The 19,135-nt window shown below is 38.8% G+C and overlaps 1 protein-coding gene across 2 annotated transcripts in view; it reads left to right on the top strand.

Annotated features, from left to right (window-relative positions):
* VAD1 (GRAM domain family protein) overlaps positions 1-19,135 on the top strand; it is a 452,408-nt gene that overhangs the window by 138,877 nt on the left and 294,396 nt on the right. Inside the window, exons 5-12 of one of the 2 annotated variants that reach the window (XM_089414877.1) lie at positions 2,087-2,182; positions 2,289-2,390; positions 2,618-2,721; positions 2,843-3,021; positions 3,197-3,237; positions 3,382-3,469; positions 3,671-3,757; positions 3,852-3,906. In XM_089414877.1, the coding sequence (XP_089271003.1) occupies positions 2,087-2,182; positions 2,289-2,390; positions 2,618-2,721; positions 2,843-3,021; positions 3,197-3,237; positions 3,382-3,469; positions 3,671-3,757; positions 3,852-3,906 (752 nt within the window). The remainder of the gene's footprint in view (positions 1-2,086; positions 2,183-2,288; positions 2,391-2,617; positions 2,722-2,842; positions 3,022-3,196; positions 3,238-3,381; positions 3,470-3,670; positions 3,758-3,851; positions 3,907-19,135) is intronic. The other variant, XM_089414880.1, reaches the window with a different exon arrangement.

The raw sequence follows: 19,135 nt of genomic DNA, 5'->3' as shown, positions 1-19,135 counted from the left end.
CAGGGGCACCAAAATTGCAAAATTTTGCAATTCATATCTTAAGCCAGGGATCAAATGCATCAACATGTGAAAGGAATTGGAGTTCCTTTGACCACATTCATTCCAAGAAAATAAATAGATTGTTATCTGGAAGATTAGAAGATCTTGTTTATGTTCATAGTAACTTGCAGTTGGCTTTGAAAAATGTGGCTAAAGAGTCATCCAATTCCTCTACTCCGTGGATCGATCCTGTTCCAAATGCATCAATGGATGAAACTGATTTTTACATTGATAGTGACATTGACAGGGAATTGAGTGATGAATCTGATGCTGAAGCATCTAGCGGATTCACAACTCCTACTGCTTTTGATGATATAGAACTTTTTGATATAACAAGTGGGCCACAGGAACATCAAGAATTAAACTTGTGTTCCTGTTTTAGATTTCTAGTTTACTTTTTGCATCAACAATTTTCTAAAACTGCCAAGCTACTTTAAACTTTCGAGTTTATATATTTTGAATACTTTTTAATCAGATTGTTTTTCAGTATATGAAATCTGATATGGCCCATGGTTTTGTTGAATTTGATATGGGTGCCAATGTCTATGATGAATTTCTCACCTTGTTTACTATGTATGGAAGTTGGTTCTTTATTGACACTCTCTTTCATGGTTTATAAAATTATGTGGAAATGATTTAAATGTTTGAGCAATAATCTTATGTGTTTGCAATGTGCATTATGGACTTTGAATTTGACTTTAAATTGATTTTTTTTTTTTATATATATACATTTTTTTTTTCAAATTTCTATATGTCGAACTTTGTCGGCAAAATTTTAGGTGCCGAATTTTATTCGAATTTCAAGGTCGCTGAACTCGAACACGAACACGAACACAAACACAAACTTGGTGACTTAGCTTTGCGCTGAACTCCCTGTGTCACCCTTTGTGCAGAGCTTACGCTGGCCCTATGAGAATTTCGGCCTTCCTTCCTTTATCTCTTCCGAGGACTGGAAACCTTCCTCTCGGAATACTGCTGCCCTCCTTTCCCACCTACTACTCACCCTCTGGCTCTATCTTCTCTGCTGAGCTGCTGCTACTGAGAAAATCTAACTGCCTGGGCAACTGAGTATCTGCACTGGTGTTCCTCCATCACCACATCGACCTCCTATTATAATCCTCTATTGGAGCACCAACAACCAAGATTAAAACTTAATCAATGGCTAAGATCATCTATGGATCAATCCGTGTGAGTTTCTAAATGATTCACGCCTTGATTTAATTAATACTGATTAATTAACCATATTCCCTAAGTTTGGACTGAGGAAATATTTAAAAACTGGGTAATACTCTAATTAAGTCATTTCTAGGTAGAATTTCCAGAAACAATTTCCGGGTTTTGGAGATCTCATGTATTCTAGCCTCTCCACCAAATTTCGTGGCTAGAACACATCTGATGCTACAAAAATTAACAAGTTGTGCCAGGTCCGAGGAAAGAGCACAAAGCAGCAAAGGACATCTAGATAAGCCAGATTGAAGATGGATTTAGGGCATGATTCGCTGGATCAGATCTAGGGTAATTGTTGTATATGTAATTTCCTCAAGGGCAATTATCCCAGTAAGGGAGCCTGAGTATGTTCCGAGAAGAATTTAATGAAGAACTATTGATTGGGCAGAACTTGTGTAATACATTTACTGTGCATGATCTAATTGCTGGTTTTATAAGTTCTGCTGTGCATAATTTGTTTATGGTTAGGCACATCAGTGTGTTTCAGTTAACTAGCTAGGTTATAGTTCATTTGAGACTGTTACCAGATCTGATATGTGTGTGCGTGCGCACTGAGTCTAGTGCACAAAATCTAACAGTTAATGTCTCTAGGTAAATATTTAATTAAGTTTCTTGAATAGAAATGAGATCTGTGCTCATTAACTGTTTCCAGAAAATATTAAATAATATTTTTTGTGATCATTGGTGCATTTTCACTTCTGTATTGATTTGATGTCAACCTCTCAAATATTTCTGGAATATGTATCTGGTAGATGTACAGGATGTCTATAAAACTTTCTGTTGTTTTGTACTAAGTTACTAACACGATCTTCTACTGCAGAAAATTATTCCACTTCGAGATATTACCTGTTTACAGAAGGCCAAAACTGCAGGAATCTTTCCTAATGCTATAGAGATTGTAGCATGGGGGAAAAAGGTAAATTTTCATGGTAACTCTAGCAACAGCACACAGTGTGTACGTTTATGTAAAGAATGCTGCAATTTGAATTTGATTTTGCTTACTCATTTATTTACATATGCAGCATTTTTTCGGCTCATTTCTATCTCGAGATGAGGCTTATCGACTACTTGCAGATGGGTGGTTGCAACATAGTGAACATGCGAAATTGCTCTCGGGCTCTCAAGTATGTTGATGTTTGCATTGATCTAGTATATGATATAAATTTCCAATGTCCATCACAGGGATGGGCAATAGATGGGGTTTATTATCTTTTACTTTTAATGATCGTCTTAATGGGAGGGCTCATACATTGTGGTAGCACATTATTGAGATTTTGAGATCACTTAGTATAATCCCTTCATTTGCTATTTGCTTAGAAAAAGAAACCAACAAAGTGTTAATGTGTTCCAGGATAATAATATAAATACCAACAGTTCAGAGCCCAAAACTATTTCATGTGAAGAAACTGAAGTCCATCAAAGAAAATCTTTTCCAGATATTGTTGGCGGGTACAGGTTGATCTTGATTGGAGTAACTATTAAAGTTATTTGCCTGTACTGAAGGTTCTTGTGTTCTTTCCTTTCCCTATGTTTTGTAAGCTGATCTTTGGACTGTCTTTGTGGAGCTGAATTGTAGAGATGCTGAGGAAGCATGCCAAAAAGCTGAAGAGCCTGATATTGAGGCTACCAACCAAGACGGAGTCTGCAATCTAGCTGAAGAACCAGCATCAGAAAGTTCAGAGTCCACAGTTGAGGAGGAACATTCAACGCATCCATACACTACATGGCTAGTTGAAGATGAGGATGCTCCACAATGTGAGTTTGCCTTGTATTGTGATAATTTACAAAGGATTAAGTTTGAATCTAACTCTTCTCAATACTCCAACTTTATTGTAGTGTTTGACTCTTATCTCTTATGATATTCCTCTCATATTGATTCTATAATCTGGTCAGTGTTTATGATTTTACTTTATCGTTGTTTGTGATACAGTACCTGAAGAGTATAAGATGGTTGTCGAAGCTAAATTCATGGTATTCCTTTTCCCAATTGCATCTTCTTACATTAAGATCTTTTATTTATATGGGAATCGAAAATAGTGCACTATATCAATTTTGGCTGTATATACTATAAATATGCTGGTGGTTGACATTTTTCTCAAAACTCTGTGATGTCAGATTGATGTGGAGGAGTTTTTCCGGGTGTTCTTTTCAGATGATGCTGCTGGATTTCTCGCTGATTTTCATAGGAAGTGTGGAGATGAAGGTGACACATTCCTTTTAAACTTGCATGTGTTCGTAAACCTCTGGAATGATCAAGTATGGTAATATTTAAGTGACATCAGGGCCACTTTAACCAGTATTAACATAAATGTGCTATTCGAATTCTGTTTGTTATCATGATTGTGAACTTTTTCATATATTTGCAAACTTTTTTATATTACCTTGCAATGTTTGCCATTTTTAGATTTTCGATGTACAGCATGGAATAAGGACCGGCATTTCGGACATGTTCGAGATGTCTTATTTCGACACCCGATCAAATTTTACTTTGGTAATTACACACAGTTTTCATATTCACGCAACAGGTCACATTATTTATGTTTTTAATTGAATCTCTATATGTTGATTCATTATGAATGATCAAGGTTCAAAGTCCACACATTGCCAAGAAGTGCAGCGGTTTCGAGTGTACAGGAACAGGTAATTTGGAACTTTCTAGTAATAAGATAAGATATTCTCACTTACTGAAATGTGTGTAAATGAAGAAAAATTATGGACCAATATGTTGATTTCAATATATATTGTGATGGGATAAAGATGTAACCCTTATAATTTTTTATTCTTGTCGCTCTTGGCAAGGACTTGCTCAAGAGGCACAATTTCAAAATCTAATAATTCACATGACTTCTTGATGTGGGATCCATTTTTTCTATGAAAGGAGATAGCAACTTTGGTTAGTAACCCCAGGAAGATGACCCTAGCCAGGCCCGAAGAGTCCTCATAAAGATCTTCTCTGTAGGTGTAAACCTATCTTGGCTACTGGAAATTAGGTCAAATTACCATAGCTAATATGTATTTTGTTATGATTACTAAATTTTGAATAGTGTTGACATTTTGTCCAATAATAATTCCATTAGGGTCTAGTTGAGTTGTGATTTCACTAATCTTAAATGTAAATATGCTTGTTATTGTTATTTTTGTAGCATCAGATGGTATTATAGTCTCGAAACTTTGTGGAGAGGCTAAAAAACAAGAGTTCTCCAAAACCCAGAAATCATTTATGGAAATTCCACCTTTTTAAAGACATACACAAACAATGGACAACAGATTAAGATAAGTGTGAGATCCATTTCTATTCACAAAGATATACATTTATATAATCCTTATGACCATTGGTTTCATATTCCAAGGTTTCTTGGACTCCCTTTGACTGTTCAACTTCCACACCATAACCCGTAGCGGATTAGGCGTCCAACATTCCCGCCCTAAATCCGAAGGGGTATATATGAGTCCAAGAAGAGAGCTATAATACAAAAAGTGGCAGCCAATGGCTGAATGTGCTCTCTCAAATGAAGATATAAGGTGGGAGAACTCGAGGTCTGAACCGACAATGGTTTAAGGATGACCACCAACACTAGAATGTTAGTGCAGTTCCTGGAACTTTTCCAAATATGGCTAGAAGCTGAAGTCTTTTGCTAGAGGAAGTGCTCCCAATTTTTGTGAAAAGGGAGACCTTTGGGTCTCAACCTGGAATGCTTAGTGCGGTTCCCGGAACTCTTGCAAATCTGGCAAGAAGTTGAAGTCTTTTCCTAGAGGAAGTGTCCCTAACACTTTGAAGAGGGAGACCATCAACTTGGAAAAGGTAGGTCTCAACCTGTGGAAAAGGGAGAGCCTCAACCTGAAAGGGAGGTCTTAACCTGTGGTGGTTTAAGGAAGGCCACCAACCAAAGGCATGCACAGGGGGTTTTCTGTGTCTGGCTACAACTCTGAATCTAGGTATTGTTATCTTTGACTGTAGGCTTAGGTAGCAGGTTCAGGTTGTGGCTCAGGCTTGCTTGATGCATCTTTGAAACTTGTAGATGACCATCAATTCCCCTCCATCTGATACAAGGTGAGAAGATGTAGAGATCTCAACTACAAGACTTTTCATTATTCGAGAACAGATTCTGTGGTATGATTTAAATATCTTCTTTGCTGTTGAAGCCCATTGCCAAAAAGCAATCCGTCCAAGGTGAATCTTTGTTCTTGTAGGAGGCTTGTTTTTGAAGCCTTTGTTTGTAGAATGAGTGTGTTGACCACAATGCTTGCATGGGTGAAGATCAAAACAGTGATCTTTCACATGGCCAACTCAGTCACAATGTTGACATTTCACAATCTGTTGTGAATGTGGAGGAGCAGAAACAGGTGAAGAACTGTCCTGAAGAAATCCAACACTCTGAAATCTGATGGGCTTTGAGTAGTCTGGAATATGAAAGGACGCCTCCTTATCATATCCAAGACCTGTTCTGTGCCTGTTGTTGACAAGCTCTTCCCAAGGTCTAATGATGGACTTGGGAAGTGGAACTTGAACTTCTATATTTGCATGCAAATCTTCTCTTACACTGGGCACTGACTCAACCTCAACCTCACTGATCTGATTAGTTTTTGGCAGTTGATGGGAGTGTGTCTCAAACTCAAATAGAGGATTGTTCTGAACAAATTCAGAATGATTCTTATGCTATTATAACTCATCTCGCTGTAGTTGTGATTCAAGCTGCAAAAACTATCTTTTTATGTGCATCTTGCAAATAGGTTCGAATGTCTGTAAGAGTGACTTTGCTAACTTTTACCATACCATCAATAGTGGAGAGTATTAGACTACTTAGTAACTCTAATGTTTCATGAAGTCCAGCCATGTTTGCAATAATACAAACTAAAAAATGAGATGTAAATACGATGTTGCCTTTTGTTGAAGTTTTTCTTTTCCCAATATAGAATGGTCGATGGGGAGAGTGTTAAGTTATGGTATGTTCTATGCTTATAACAGTTTACTTCTTTTTCTTATTATATTCCACCGATTAGCAATCACATGTACATAAAGTAAAGTGCAGATAGAACATTAAACGATCGACAGAAAACAAGCCAAGACAAGAGACACAAGATGTGGCGGCTAGCCAGGGACAAACCCCACAATGTGTGGGGAAACCCTTTGATCAAATCTTCTTTTATCTTCAATAATTCAGCAGAGAGAAATAGTACAATAAATCTAATTCATATCAGCAGTAGCAAACCCTAGATCAGTAGCATCAGCATTAGCGGCTTCATTATCAAACTAGGGCAGATCATATCTCACAAACCGACCGTCGGATTGACTTCATTCCACCACCAAAAGTTTCGGCTTCCAGAGGAGGTTCAGATGAACCTACAGCGCAGTTCAGATGAGGAGATCTTCTAGGCCACGCAAGTCAATCTTTACTTCTGCAGTTGCAGCTTCAGTTTCAGCAATTTTCGGCTTCAAACTAGGGCAGTCGATATCTTGCAAAACGGTTGTCGGATTGACTTCATTCCACCACCAAAAGTTGCGGCTTTCAAAGGAGATTCAGATGAACCTATAGCGCAGTTCCAAAGAGGATATCTTCTAGGCCACGCAAGTCAATCTTTACTTCTGCAGTTGCAGCTTCAAATTCAACAGCTTCCGGCTTCACATGTGTGAGAGAGAGACCCATTTCAGCGCAGTAGAGAAGAGACTCATATATGCGCAATAGAGAGAGAGAGATGTGATGAGATGAGTGTGACTAAATGAGGAAAAGTCCTCTTATATTTATACACAACGTTGGTGGGTGAATAGATGCGACTGTTGGGCTTCTGAGCCTACATGAGTTGTAGGTCGGTTTGATAATAATTCCATAATCAAAATAAATTCATATCTCCATGAATACTTATCGGAATTGGATGATCTTTATATCAATCCTACATCTCTCGACGAGAGGAATCTAATAAAAATATTATCAGCCATGAATAAGATGACCCACATGAAGTTTTGCCCTGGTTGCCAATTTTAACACTCCCTCTCAACCATGGAGAACTTCATCTGCAATCTGTCTATCGGTCATTACTATTCATCCATCAAATGCACTGCCCTGTACAGCCTGACCCTTGCCCTGCTCTGCTCTATTCTGCCTGTTCTGCTTTGTCTTGTTTTGCCTTGCACTGATCTGTACTGTTTTGCTCTGTTCTGCTCTGCTCTTGCATTGTTCTGTTCTGCTCTGCTTTTGTCCGAATTATGAAGAAGAAGAAATGATCGAGGATGTATCATACTGACTCAAAGTCAGTCTCAGAGTATGTACCACTGGTCCCAGACCAGTCTCAACCAACCCAAAGTCAGCGTCATAGTGAGTACAACTCCAATGGTCCCAGACCAATATCATCCTCCACTGACTCAAAGTCAGTCTCAGAGTATGTACCACTGATCCCAGACCAGTCTCAACCGACCCGAAGTCAGCGTCATAGTATGGTACAACTCCTACCACTGGTCCCAGACCAGTATCATTGATCCAAGATCAATGGAGGTCATCCTAGCGTAGGGAGTACGGTAGTTACAACGATGCGTCCATCGGTACTACTATGGTCCCTAACTTCATTTCCCTGCTCATTGATCAGATGAGAGGTACTTCCCATGAGTCCCAGACTGCATGGGTAGGATGCCTCGACAGGAGAACTAATCAATCCTGTCCTCACAGGAGAACACATTAATCCTGCTACAATTGCCATGGAGAACACATCAATCCAGGCCTCACAGGAGAACACATCAATCCTGCTACAATTGCCATGGAGAACACATCAATCCAGGCCCACTGGAGAACACATCAATCCTGCTACAATTGCCATGGAGAACACATCAATCGAGGCCTCACAGGAGAACACATCAATCCTGCTACAATTGCCATGGAGAACACATCAATCCAGGCCTCACAGGAGAACACATCAATCCTGCTACAATTGCCGTGGAGAACACATCAATCCAGGCTGCCATGGAGAACACATCAATCCAGGCCTCACAGGAGAACTAATCATCCTGCTACACAGGAGAGCGAATCATCCTGTTCCTCAAGAGAGCGAATCATCTTGTCCCACAAGAGAGCGAATCATCTTGTTCCAGTGTGCACCACCACCCTGTGGTCATATGTTGCTCCAGTAGGAACCGCAAGCCCTTAGAGCTCCCAGAGCTCAATGTATGCAACATGCAGGACCCTTGTACAAAGGTTTCTTGCCGACTCCAAGTCGTTTGGGAAAATCACAGATTAGATCTTTCCTCGGGGCTTTGACAAGGTGTATCAACCTATACATCATCTTAATGTGATGGAGCTTCCTTGCTCATCGACTTACCATATCCCAGATGATGTCTATCTGCTGGAGCAATTAACGAATACGGGATTCCTCAATAATCGAATCCCACCTCTGGTTGTTACAGAGAATCACAGTGGTATCCAATGTAAATCCAAACAGCTCACTGAAGAGCTTTCGCAACCAGACTGCCTCACACAAGGTTATGCTAGCAACAATATATCCTGCTTCGGCGGTGCTCAAAGCCACCGACTTCTGCTTCCTGCTCATCCAGGATATCGAAGCAGATCCCAAGGTGAAACAGTACCCGGAAGTGCTCTTACGGTCCACCACACTGCCTTCCTAATCAACATCAGTATATCCAAGTAGTCTCACATCTCCGGCAGTGTACCTTAATCCATGGGAGATTGTGTCCTAAAGACATCTCAGAAGATTCCTGGCATCAATCCAGTGAGGCTCAACCAAATATGAGCTCACAATGCTAATTGCAAAACATATGTTCAGACGGAGGTTCACCAAGAACATCAATGCGAATGAGTTTTTGAAACTCAGAGGCATTTCCCAAGTTTGGTCCGACATCACTACCATATAACTTCTAAAAGTTAAGATCCTCGAGGTAGTCACAGGCTTGCAGTCCATCATACCGAATCTTTCCAATATATTTACCACATATTTTCCTTGAGATAGGAAAATTTCCCTTGGCTTCTGCCACACTTCAAGTCCTTGGTCTTTCATTTCAAATTCAGAAGCCATCTCCCTCTTACATTTGTGAATGAGAGGGTTTGCACTTGTTAGAAAGAGGTCATCCACATACAACACCAGTATGAGAGGCTTGTCATCTTCAACCTTAAAGTAAAGGTTAGGATCAGCTTCACTCTTAGTGAATCCCAGCTTCATCAAGTAGCTATCGATCCTCTCATACCATGCTCAGGGTGCTTGCTTCAGCCCATAGAGAGCCTTCTTCAACCTGCATACATGAGATTTTCAATCATAAATCTCAAATCCTTCAGGTTGCTCCACATAGACCTCTTCTTTGATAGAACCATGCAAGAACACGGTCTTAACATCCATCTGATGTAGGTTCCATCCTTGTGAAGCCACAAGGGCTATGATCAAGCCGATGGTCGTATATCTGGCAACAGGTGCAAATATCATAGTCTATACCTCCCTTCTGGGATAAACCACAAGCAACAAAATGAACCTTATACTTTTCCATACTTCCATTTGCTGCATGCTTTATCTTGTAAAGCCATTTTGAAGTAACAATTGTCTTGTCCAGGGTCTGGGAACTACTTCCCAGACATCATTCTCCATAATAGACTCATATTCTATGGTCATAGCATCCTTCCATAGTTAATGCTTGATGACACCTGAGAATGATGAAGGTTCATTTTGTATGATCGTGTTCATGATGGTCAGGTATCCTTGATACCTGTTAAGTTTCTTACTTTGATGGAAGGTTCCTCAGGGTGCAGCATGTCCTTCAGCATCATCAAGTTTCCCCCTAAGCCATGAAGGCCTCTTCTTAGAAGAGGAAGGCTCATGTGGATGCGGATTAATCAGATCCATGGGTTCTTCTACATCAAGCATTGATTCATCATCCTTTTCTTTCGGTTCCCTGGTGTCGGCTTCTTGAGAGCTACTCAAAGTCGGAAGATTGATCACCTTGCTGAGAGCCATATCTTCGTCAAAGGTGACATCATGACTAATTATGACTTCCCTTTGACCGGCTACATAGATTCTATAGCCTTTAGTATTTTCACCATAGCCCACGAAAATTCCCTTCTTTCCAGATGCTCCCAATTTATTTCTTTTCTCTTTCGGCACATGAAAGTATACAGGGCTTCCAAAAATTTTAAAATGAGAAACATCAGGTTTCTTGCTGGTGAATTTTTCTTCAGGAGTCTTGGAACCCAATGCTTGATGAGGGCATCGATTTTGTACATATACGGCAGTGTTTGCAGCTTCAGCCCATAGAAACTTAGGAAGACTTTGATCATGTAGCATGGCCTGGACAGCTTCCATAATTGTGCGGTTCTTCCTTTCTGCCACACCATTTTGTTCAGGAGTATATGGTGTAGTAGTCTCCCTCTTGATGCCAGCCTCTTTACAAAAGTCATGGAACTCATTAGATTCATATTCAGTCCCATTGTCAGTTCTTAAGATCTTGATCTTCTTTTCGGTTTGATTCTCGATTAGGGCTTTGAAGTGTCGGAACCAAGGGAACACTTCATCCTTCTTTTTCAAGAAGTATATCCAGGTCTTTCGAGAATGGTCATCTGTAAAAGTGAGATAATATGAGTATCCTCCCAAGGAGTTCACAGGCATCATACCTGATATGTCTGAGTGAACTAGTTGTAATATATCGGAGGTCTTGCTTTGACTTGAAGGGAATGGTCCCCTTTTGAGCTTTCCTTCGGCACATCCTGGACATACACCTTCTTTCTCTACTTGGAATTCAGGCATCCCTGTTACCATCTGTCTTACATCGGGTAGAGCTTTGTAATGAAGGTGGGCAAACCTCCAATGCCAAAGTTCGGACTAAAGAGTTGTGTCACAAGACATGACACCTAGCGGACTTCCATCGACCTGATATAATGAATCAACACTAAACCCAGGAGTAAAGGCATCTTTAACATTATTTTTCCATATACATACCTTGCCATTGCTGAAGGTTACCTTGTAGCCTTTGTCTTCCATTGCCGAGATGGACACTAGGTTCCTTTTGAGGTCAGGTGCATTTAATACATCCTGGACTTTCTATCCTTCTTGAATGGTTGTCCTTTTCCTCGATCCCCAGCTCTCCTCTTACCTTTGCTGTTGAATTTGTCATTCCTTTGATTTTCCATCAGAGGGATTTTGATTATTGTCCCGGTGTGAGTCCTTTCTATCAGGGCACTCCCTTGCATAGTGACATGCTTTATCGCAGATGTAACATCATCCTTTTCTTCCACCCTTAGGTCTAGCCTTTCCTTTTGATTTAGACCCAGAATTATTTCTTTTCTTAGCATGAGAAGAAAAAGCAGCAGAAGGACCTTTAGGCAAGGGCATTTCCTGCTCTTCTACCCTTGTTTGTTCTTGAATGCATCTAGCCATTAATTCCTCGAAACTAGGAATTACATTATTGTTCAGAAGAGTAGTCCTGAACACATACCATTCAGATGGTAATCCTCTGAGAGTTGTGAGTGCCATTTCTCTGTCAGTAATGGTTTCCCCAATAGATAGGAGATCGTTCTTGATCTCGGTGATTCTTAAGAAGTATGCTTGCATACTTTCATCTTTACCCTTCTTGATTTCCCTCAACTTATTTCTAAGAAACAAAACTTGATTTGCATCATTAACTTTAAATAAACTCACCAGTCTGTCGTAGATTTCCTTGGAGGTGTCTAGATCAGAGATGTAGGCCACCAAGTGCTTGTTGATAGAGCCCCGGATGATCTTCTTTGTTTTGACTTCTCCATTTTTCCATTTGTTCCAGGCAGCAGCAGATGCATTTGATGAAGGCTCAACAATATTGCCTCTTACATGGTCCATCACTCCTTGATCTTCAAGGGTTAGATCGATAGACATCTTCCATCCGTGATAGTCAGCTTTCTCACGGAGCTTGTCTTCGGCAGGAAATAGTGTTGAGGACCCCATAGTTCTTTTAGGATAGCCTTGCCAATCTTCTCTTCAATGATTGCTCTTGTTCTTGCTCGGGCTTTGTCTTCACCTCAGCTCTGATACCATGTTAAGTTATGGTATGTTCTATGCTTATAACAGTTTACTTAAAGAGTTCAGGCTTCTGTGATCCATATCAAGTTAGTGAGAGATTCTTCGGCGAAAATCACATGGAATAACATTTGTCGACGCGTTTCGAACCAACTAGTGTGGTTCATCGTCAGGACAAGTTGAAGAAACAGATCCAGCTTAGCATGTTAAATAGTCCGAGCAGAGCCTCCAACGGCTAACTTGACCAACGGCTAGTTTGACTCAAGGACCGGGGTCAAAATTATTTAATAATATAGTTAGAATACCTAGGATCAATATCTTAAAAAAATATAAAAATATATATATATATATATATATATATTTTTTTTTTTTAATGGGTAAAAAAATATTATAAAAATTATAAGTCAATTAGTATTTAAAAGGAATTTTAGTTAAATAAAAGACCTTAAAATAAATTAAATAACTACAAATAAATAAAGTAATATATAAAATAATTTTAAAAATTATAAGTAAATTAATAATTAAATGGAGAATTAGTTACATAAGGGACCTGTATAAAATAAAGTAATATCAAAAGGATTTTAGGTTAGTTAGAATATAAGCTGATAAGAATAGATAATATGCATAAATGAAGTAATAAAATATATATAAAAATAATTGAAGTATTATAAAAGTTATAAGTTAATTAGTATTCAAAAGGAAAATAGTCATAACGGACCTTAATAAGACGCTAGGGAAATTAAAAAAAAAAATAAAAAAAAAAAATAATAATAATAATAAAAAAAAAAATAAAAAATAAATAAATAAATAAAATAAAAATAAATAAATAAAAATAAAAATAATAAAAATAAAAATAATAATAATAATAATAATAAAAATAAATAAATAAATAAATAAATAAAAAATAATAATAATAATAATAATAATAATAACCTACAGAGGGGGCGGAAAAATGACTAGGAAGAGAGTGCTGGGATCCAACACCTACTGATTTTCCAGCCATCCTCCCTATTGAGATTGCAAGGCCTCTTTTCAATCTCAAGCGCTTCCCTAAATTTTCGATGATGGAAATGCGAAACCCTAGCAATAACACTAGCCTCCTCAATACAAACATGATGATTGGTTTTCTCAGCATGTTCAGCTAAAGCGGAACATTTTACTTCTTTTTCTTATTATATTCCACCGATTAGCAATCACATGTACATAAAGTAAAATGCAGATAGAACATTAAACGATTGACAGAAAACAAGCCAAGACAAGAGACACAAGATGTGGCGGCTAGCCAGGGACAAACCCCACAATGTGTGGGGAAACCCTTTGATCAAATCTTCTTTTATCTTCAATAATTCAGCAGAGAGAAATAGTACAATAAATCTGATTCATATCAGCAGTAGCAAACCCTAGATCAGTAGCATCAGTATTAGCGGCTTCATTATCAAACTAGGGCAGATCATATCTCACAAACCGACCGTCGGATTGACTTCATTCCATCACCAAAAGTTTCGGCTTCCAGAGGAGGTTCAGATGAACCTATAGCGCAGTTCAGATGAGGAGATCTTCTAGGCCACGCAAGTCAATCTTTACTTCTGCAGTTGCAGCTTCAGTTTTTGCAGTTTCCGGCTTCAAACTAGGGCAGTCGATATCTTGCAAACCGTTCGTCGGATTGACTTCATTCCACCACCAAAAGTTGCGGCTTTCAAAGGAGATTCAGATGAACCTACAACGCAGTTCCAAAGAGGATATTTTCTAGGCCACGCAAGTCAATCTTTACTTCTGCAGTTGCAGCTTCAAATTAAACAGCTTCCGGCTTCACATGTGTGAGAGAGAGAGACCCATTTCAGCGCAGTAGAGAAGAGACTCATTTCTGCGCAGTAGAGAGAGAGAGAGAGATGTGATGAGATGAGTGTGACTAAATGAGGAAAATTCCTCTTATATTTATACACAACGTTGGTGGGTGAATAGATGCGACTGTTGGGCTTCTGAGCCTACATGAGTTGTAGGTCGGCTTGATAATAATTCCATAATCAAAATAAATTCATATCTCCATGAATACTTATCGGAATTGGATGATCTTTATATCAATCCTACACCTCTCGACGAGAGGAATCTAATAAAAATATTATTAGCCATGAATAAGATGACCCACATGAAGTTTTGCCCTGGTTGCCAGTTTTAACAGAGAGAAAGCACTTTTCTTCTTTCTCAATAAGCTTCTTCAAAAGGTTAGTTACAACAATAACATAAATGTAAAGTAAACAATAACCTCACAAAATAAATGATAATGCATGAATTAGCTTCTTACAATTAGAACCAAACATGCCCTTGTATTGAAATAAATCCGCTTGTAGGCAGGCCTTTAGTCAAGGCGTGATAATGCACTGTCTGGCACCTCCAACAATTTATCGACTTGTTGTATTTTCTGTGATAGAGGTATATTCTTTGGCATCCAACAAAAATTCAGTCCACTTGACAACTCCAGGAATAAAAGATCGCTAACATGTAGAGTGAGGTGAGAACTCCGGGAATAAAAGATTGTTGGATATGTAGAGTGTGTTGAAGGAAATGTAACTAGGTTCGGTCTTCATAAATGTACTTTTGATATTTGTATTTATTCAAGAAAAGAAATATTATTTTTATAACATATGTCAATGAGTTTCTTGCTCATTGAAATAGGTCCAGCACTTGTTAAAGTGCTATATGTGAGTCAAAGAGTCAAAACAATTATGTTGAATAACTTAAGGGCATGTTCCTAGAGGTATACTTATGTATTAGAGTCAAAGAAGACACTTCCAAGCAAAGTCAGGTCTCCTCCAAGCAAATGTACCATCAAAAGAAGCAATCCGAATTACATATGTCAAGTCGGCTTGCAGTCTTCTAGTCGGCCTAAAGGAGGGACAATTCTCTATATATAAAGGGCATGTTCTTAGAGGTATACTTATGTATTAGAGTCAAAGGAGACACCTCCAAGCAAAGTCAGGTCTCCTCCAAGCAAAGGCACCATCAAAAGCAATCTGAATTACATATGTCAAGTCGGCCTGCAGTCTTCTAGTCGGCCTAAAGGAGGGACAATCCTCTATATATAGAGGCTGTCCACTCCATCATAACATCAAGCATTCCTCTCATAAATCAGCGAAGGTAGGAAGCCGAGAAAAGGGTAAATAAAGGATGAAGAAAGGGTCTCCAAGAGCAGCGAAGGGGGAAGAAATATCGAGCCTTGGAAGTCTGTTCTAGGGCTAGTTACAGCCACACGTGCGAGAAAAGGAGGGTTGTCTCTGCGGTTATGACAGCAACAACTCACAGTCAACCATCTTTCATTGTTTGGGGTTAAAACTAGGCCTACAAGGACTCCTATTCAAGTGAAGAAGAAGGGTACTCAAACGAAGGAGAAAAGGACCTACAACATCAAGTAAACCTCCCACACGTGCGAGAAATTAGGGCTGCAGGACAGTCACACCAAGTCTGTACCTACACCTCAAGGAAGAAGCTCATTTGGTCAAGAGGAAGGAAGGGATCATCACAAGGAAGGAGTCTCATTATAGACCAAGAATAAGTGTCTCTTCTAGAGCTAGTGCAACAAGGTCTACCAACAGTTGAAAGAAGAACGAAGTGCCGGAAGAAGGAAGACAAAGTGCCAGGGAATGAAGTGTCGGAAGGAGGTGGACAAAGTGTCGGGAAACTAAAGTGTAGAAAAGGAGGAAGGACTTGACTTTTGCTCGGAGGATATTCTTGTCAAGGGTCTAGGGTTTGGCATTGATCAATAAGAAGCTTCAATAAGAGAAATTTACTGAAGGGTTTTCCTCTCAAGATAAGAGAGGTTTTGGCCCTGGCAGAGAGCCAACATCTTGTGTTCTTGTTCTTATGTTTTTGGTAGCAATTTGATGGAGTACACACACATGCATTAATAATAATAAGAAGAAGATTAAGCTAACAAGAAAAAGTACAAACACTCCACAAATTGTTATCAATTCAAGAAGAATCACACTACACCTAATTGTCCTAGATTCTTCAATAGAGTGAGGACGTTGGAATTTCAGAAATATTAATACGAATGGCACAAGTTTGATTAACCACAGGCAGAGTCACAATCAACTAGAGTTCAAGATAATTCAAAGGCTGTTGTTCCTTTGATCTTAACATTACGATGATCAACATGCACAAATATTGCTCCTTTGATAAGGCCAGGCCAATATTATAACGTGTAGAAATTGGAATGACCAACGTGGAACTTTTATATTTCATTATGTTTTCTCTGGTCTTTTGAGGGCTCCACTGCATGCGGCCAACTCGCTTTGATTCTTTGCAAGAATAAGAGAAGTCTAGTTGAATAACTCGATATGTGATGGTAATTGCTATAGGCTATTTTATTTATTTATTGATTGATTGACTATCGAGTGGAAATCACAGATCTGCTATTATACGATGTCACCATTGGACTAGCTTCCATTTAGAAAAGTTGAAGTAAGGATCCGCCTACTAGTGATCTAAAATCAGTAAAAAAAACAATAGAACAAGAGCTCTGTTCATAGGCAAGTGGGAATAGTTCCCGCAGTTAGAATTGTGGTAAATACCACAAATAATAAGGACTAGGAGATATCATTTAGGACTGGTGTGTTGCCAAAAAAGCTCACAGAATTGACAGGATCCCCATGCCAAAGTAGGTTATTGATGCCGAGCAAGTAACCCGATTGGCACGATCTTGAAAATTCTGGTAAGAGAAGTCTCAAATTGCAATCGATAAAGTGTATCAAAGCAATGTCAAAGGAAATGAGACAAAATTGATGATTAATATGGAGACAGCCTTAGCACCATCACACAATAATTCCATTTCGAAGACATGTAGATAAACTAGGGAGAAGGAGGAACACTCGCACTATATCAAATGAGTATTGCTGGATGAAATCCCAACTCTTCTAGTGTGCTACCTAGTCTTTCTCATGGCCTTCTAGTTGCTCTCCAAGACCAATGGGCCGCAGTTACACAAGCAATCAATTTTTGAAAGAAGATTCCAAATTAAGTATCAATCTCCTAGTGGTCATACGACTGCTCCTATGGTAGGCTTAAAACATACATACATTGGGGAATCCCAAGTGCTGCTTTGCCAAAACAGATGTTACCAATTCTTGGAGAAACAAAGGGCGTTGTTATGCATAGGACAAATCACTGAAACATAAAACACTCATAGAAAATAATATAGAGTAACAAAGCTCGTAAATGATATGAGTCGTTTCTGGATTTCTTTTCAGAACTATATGCAACAGGGGCATAAAAATCGGCAAAGAATCAGGTGCAGCGTATATAGTTCTGGAGGTCAGGTAATGTAGGAAGTGGCGCAGATAGCCCTGAGGGAAGGAGCGTTTCTGCATCAGAGGCGCAACAATGAAATAGGCAAACTCAATAGAACTAGTAGGCAAAGAAAGGCCACAACACAAGTGGCTCAAATTTGAGTAGGGCCAAAATTCTCCCGCTCTGATACCATGTTAAAGACACAAACAAATAATGGACAACAGATTAAGATAAGTGTGAGATTCATTTCTATTCACAAAGATATGCATTTATACAATCCTTATGATCGTTGGTTTCATATTCCAACGTCTCTGGGACTCCCTTTGACTGTTCAACTTCCACACCATAACCCTTAGTGGATTAGGTGTCCAACACCTACAGATGGCTCAATTAAATTAATTGACCATAATTAAAAATTTCCCAAGTCTAACTTAGGAAAAATGGTTAACTAATAGTAATTAATTGAGAAAGGTGATAATTCTCTAGAAACTCACACGGATCGACTTGGAGATGATCTCAGCCATTGATTAAGTTTTAATCTTGGCGGAGTCCCAACTAGAGATAATAAGAAGAGGTTGATGGGTAGATGGAGTATACACCAGTGCAGATACTTAGTGATCTGGGTAGTTCAATTTTTTAGTGCAGGTGATTCAGCAGAAGAAATCGAGCCAGTAGATCGAGTAGTAGGTGGCAGAGGGGCAACATAGCAGTTGTTGACCACTACGTGTCAACGACTCATAGCAGTACACCCCCTTTTTTCGCAAAAAGGATAGTGCCTGATCGATGTGTCCGTGCTGTCCAACTATCATCATCAGCCTAATCACCATGTTATAATGTAAACCCATTCTGCATGTATATGATGTAAATAATCTCAGCAGAGCCGTGTCATGTATGTAATTGCCTAGATAAACCTACTTTTTTGGTGGCAATCTACATTCTAGGAGGTTTTTTGTCTCACCGATCCATTCTCAGATGGTCGACAGAGCTTTCCTTCAGTCTCACCCCAAAGCCGGAATGTATTTTGTCACTGAGATCTTAGGCGAGTCCTAGTGTTCTAGATCGAGTCTACGTAAAAGTGATTACGGAATAATCCTAACTATTTGGTGAGGTTATTTTATTACAAATTTTTGGGTCTGCTGTATTATATTTGTGTCACAGAAATGGGTAGTCTGTGAGGGTCTATTACAAATGGGCTTTCCCCCTTATGATGTAAAAAATATGAAAATCATGATGTAAAGTGTCTTGAGGGTTGAAAAAATAATTTATCCCCTCATAGGTTAATTAATTAAATTTTTTGGCCAAAAATTAATTAAAATCCTAAGCCAGAAATTTAATTAATTCTAGGTCCTAGGTAAATTTAATTCTCCAAAGGCAAAATTCATTGGTCCTTAAAAATCAAATTTTAAAAGGTCCCCGTACTAAGGTAAATTAATTATTTTGCTAAATTTTAAGCCTTTGGTCTTTGGGAGTTAAGTCAAAATCAATTTTTGAGGAAATTAACTCAAATTTTTTATTTTTGAGATAATTAAAATGCATTTAATTGAAAAATTCGAATTTCCTCAAGAACTTAATATTTCGACGGATGAGATCAAAAGAAATTTTAATCCTCATC

Source organism: Pinus tabuliformis, chromosome 6 (genome assembly GCF_031772625.1).
Source record: "Pinus tabuliformis cultivar Carrire ecotype Pingquan chromosome 6, CPIR1, whole genome shotgun sequence".
In the NCBI taxonomy this organism is placed as follows: domain Eukaryota; kingdom Viridiplantae; phylum Streptophyta; class Pinopsida; order Pinales; family Pinaceae; genus Pinus; species Pinus tabuliformis.
This window is presented reverse-complemented; position numbering and strand designations above follow the sequence as displayed.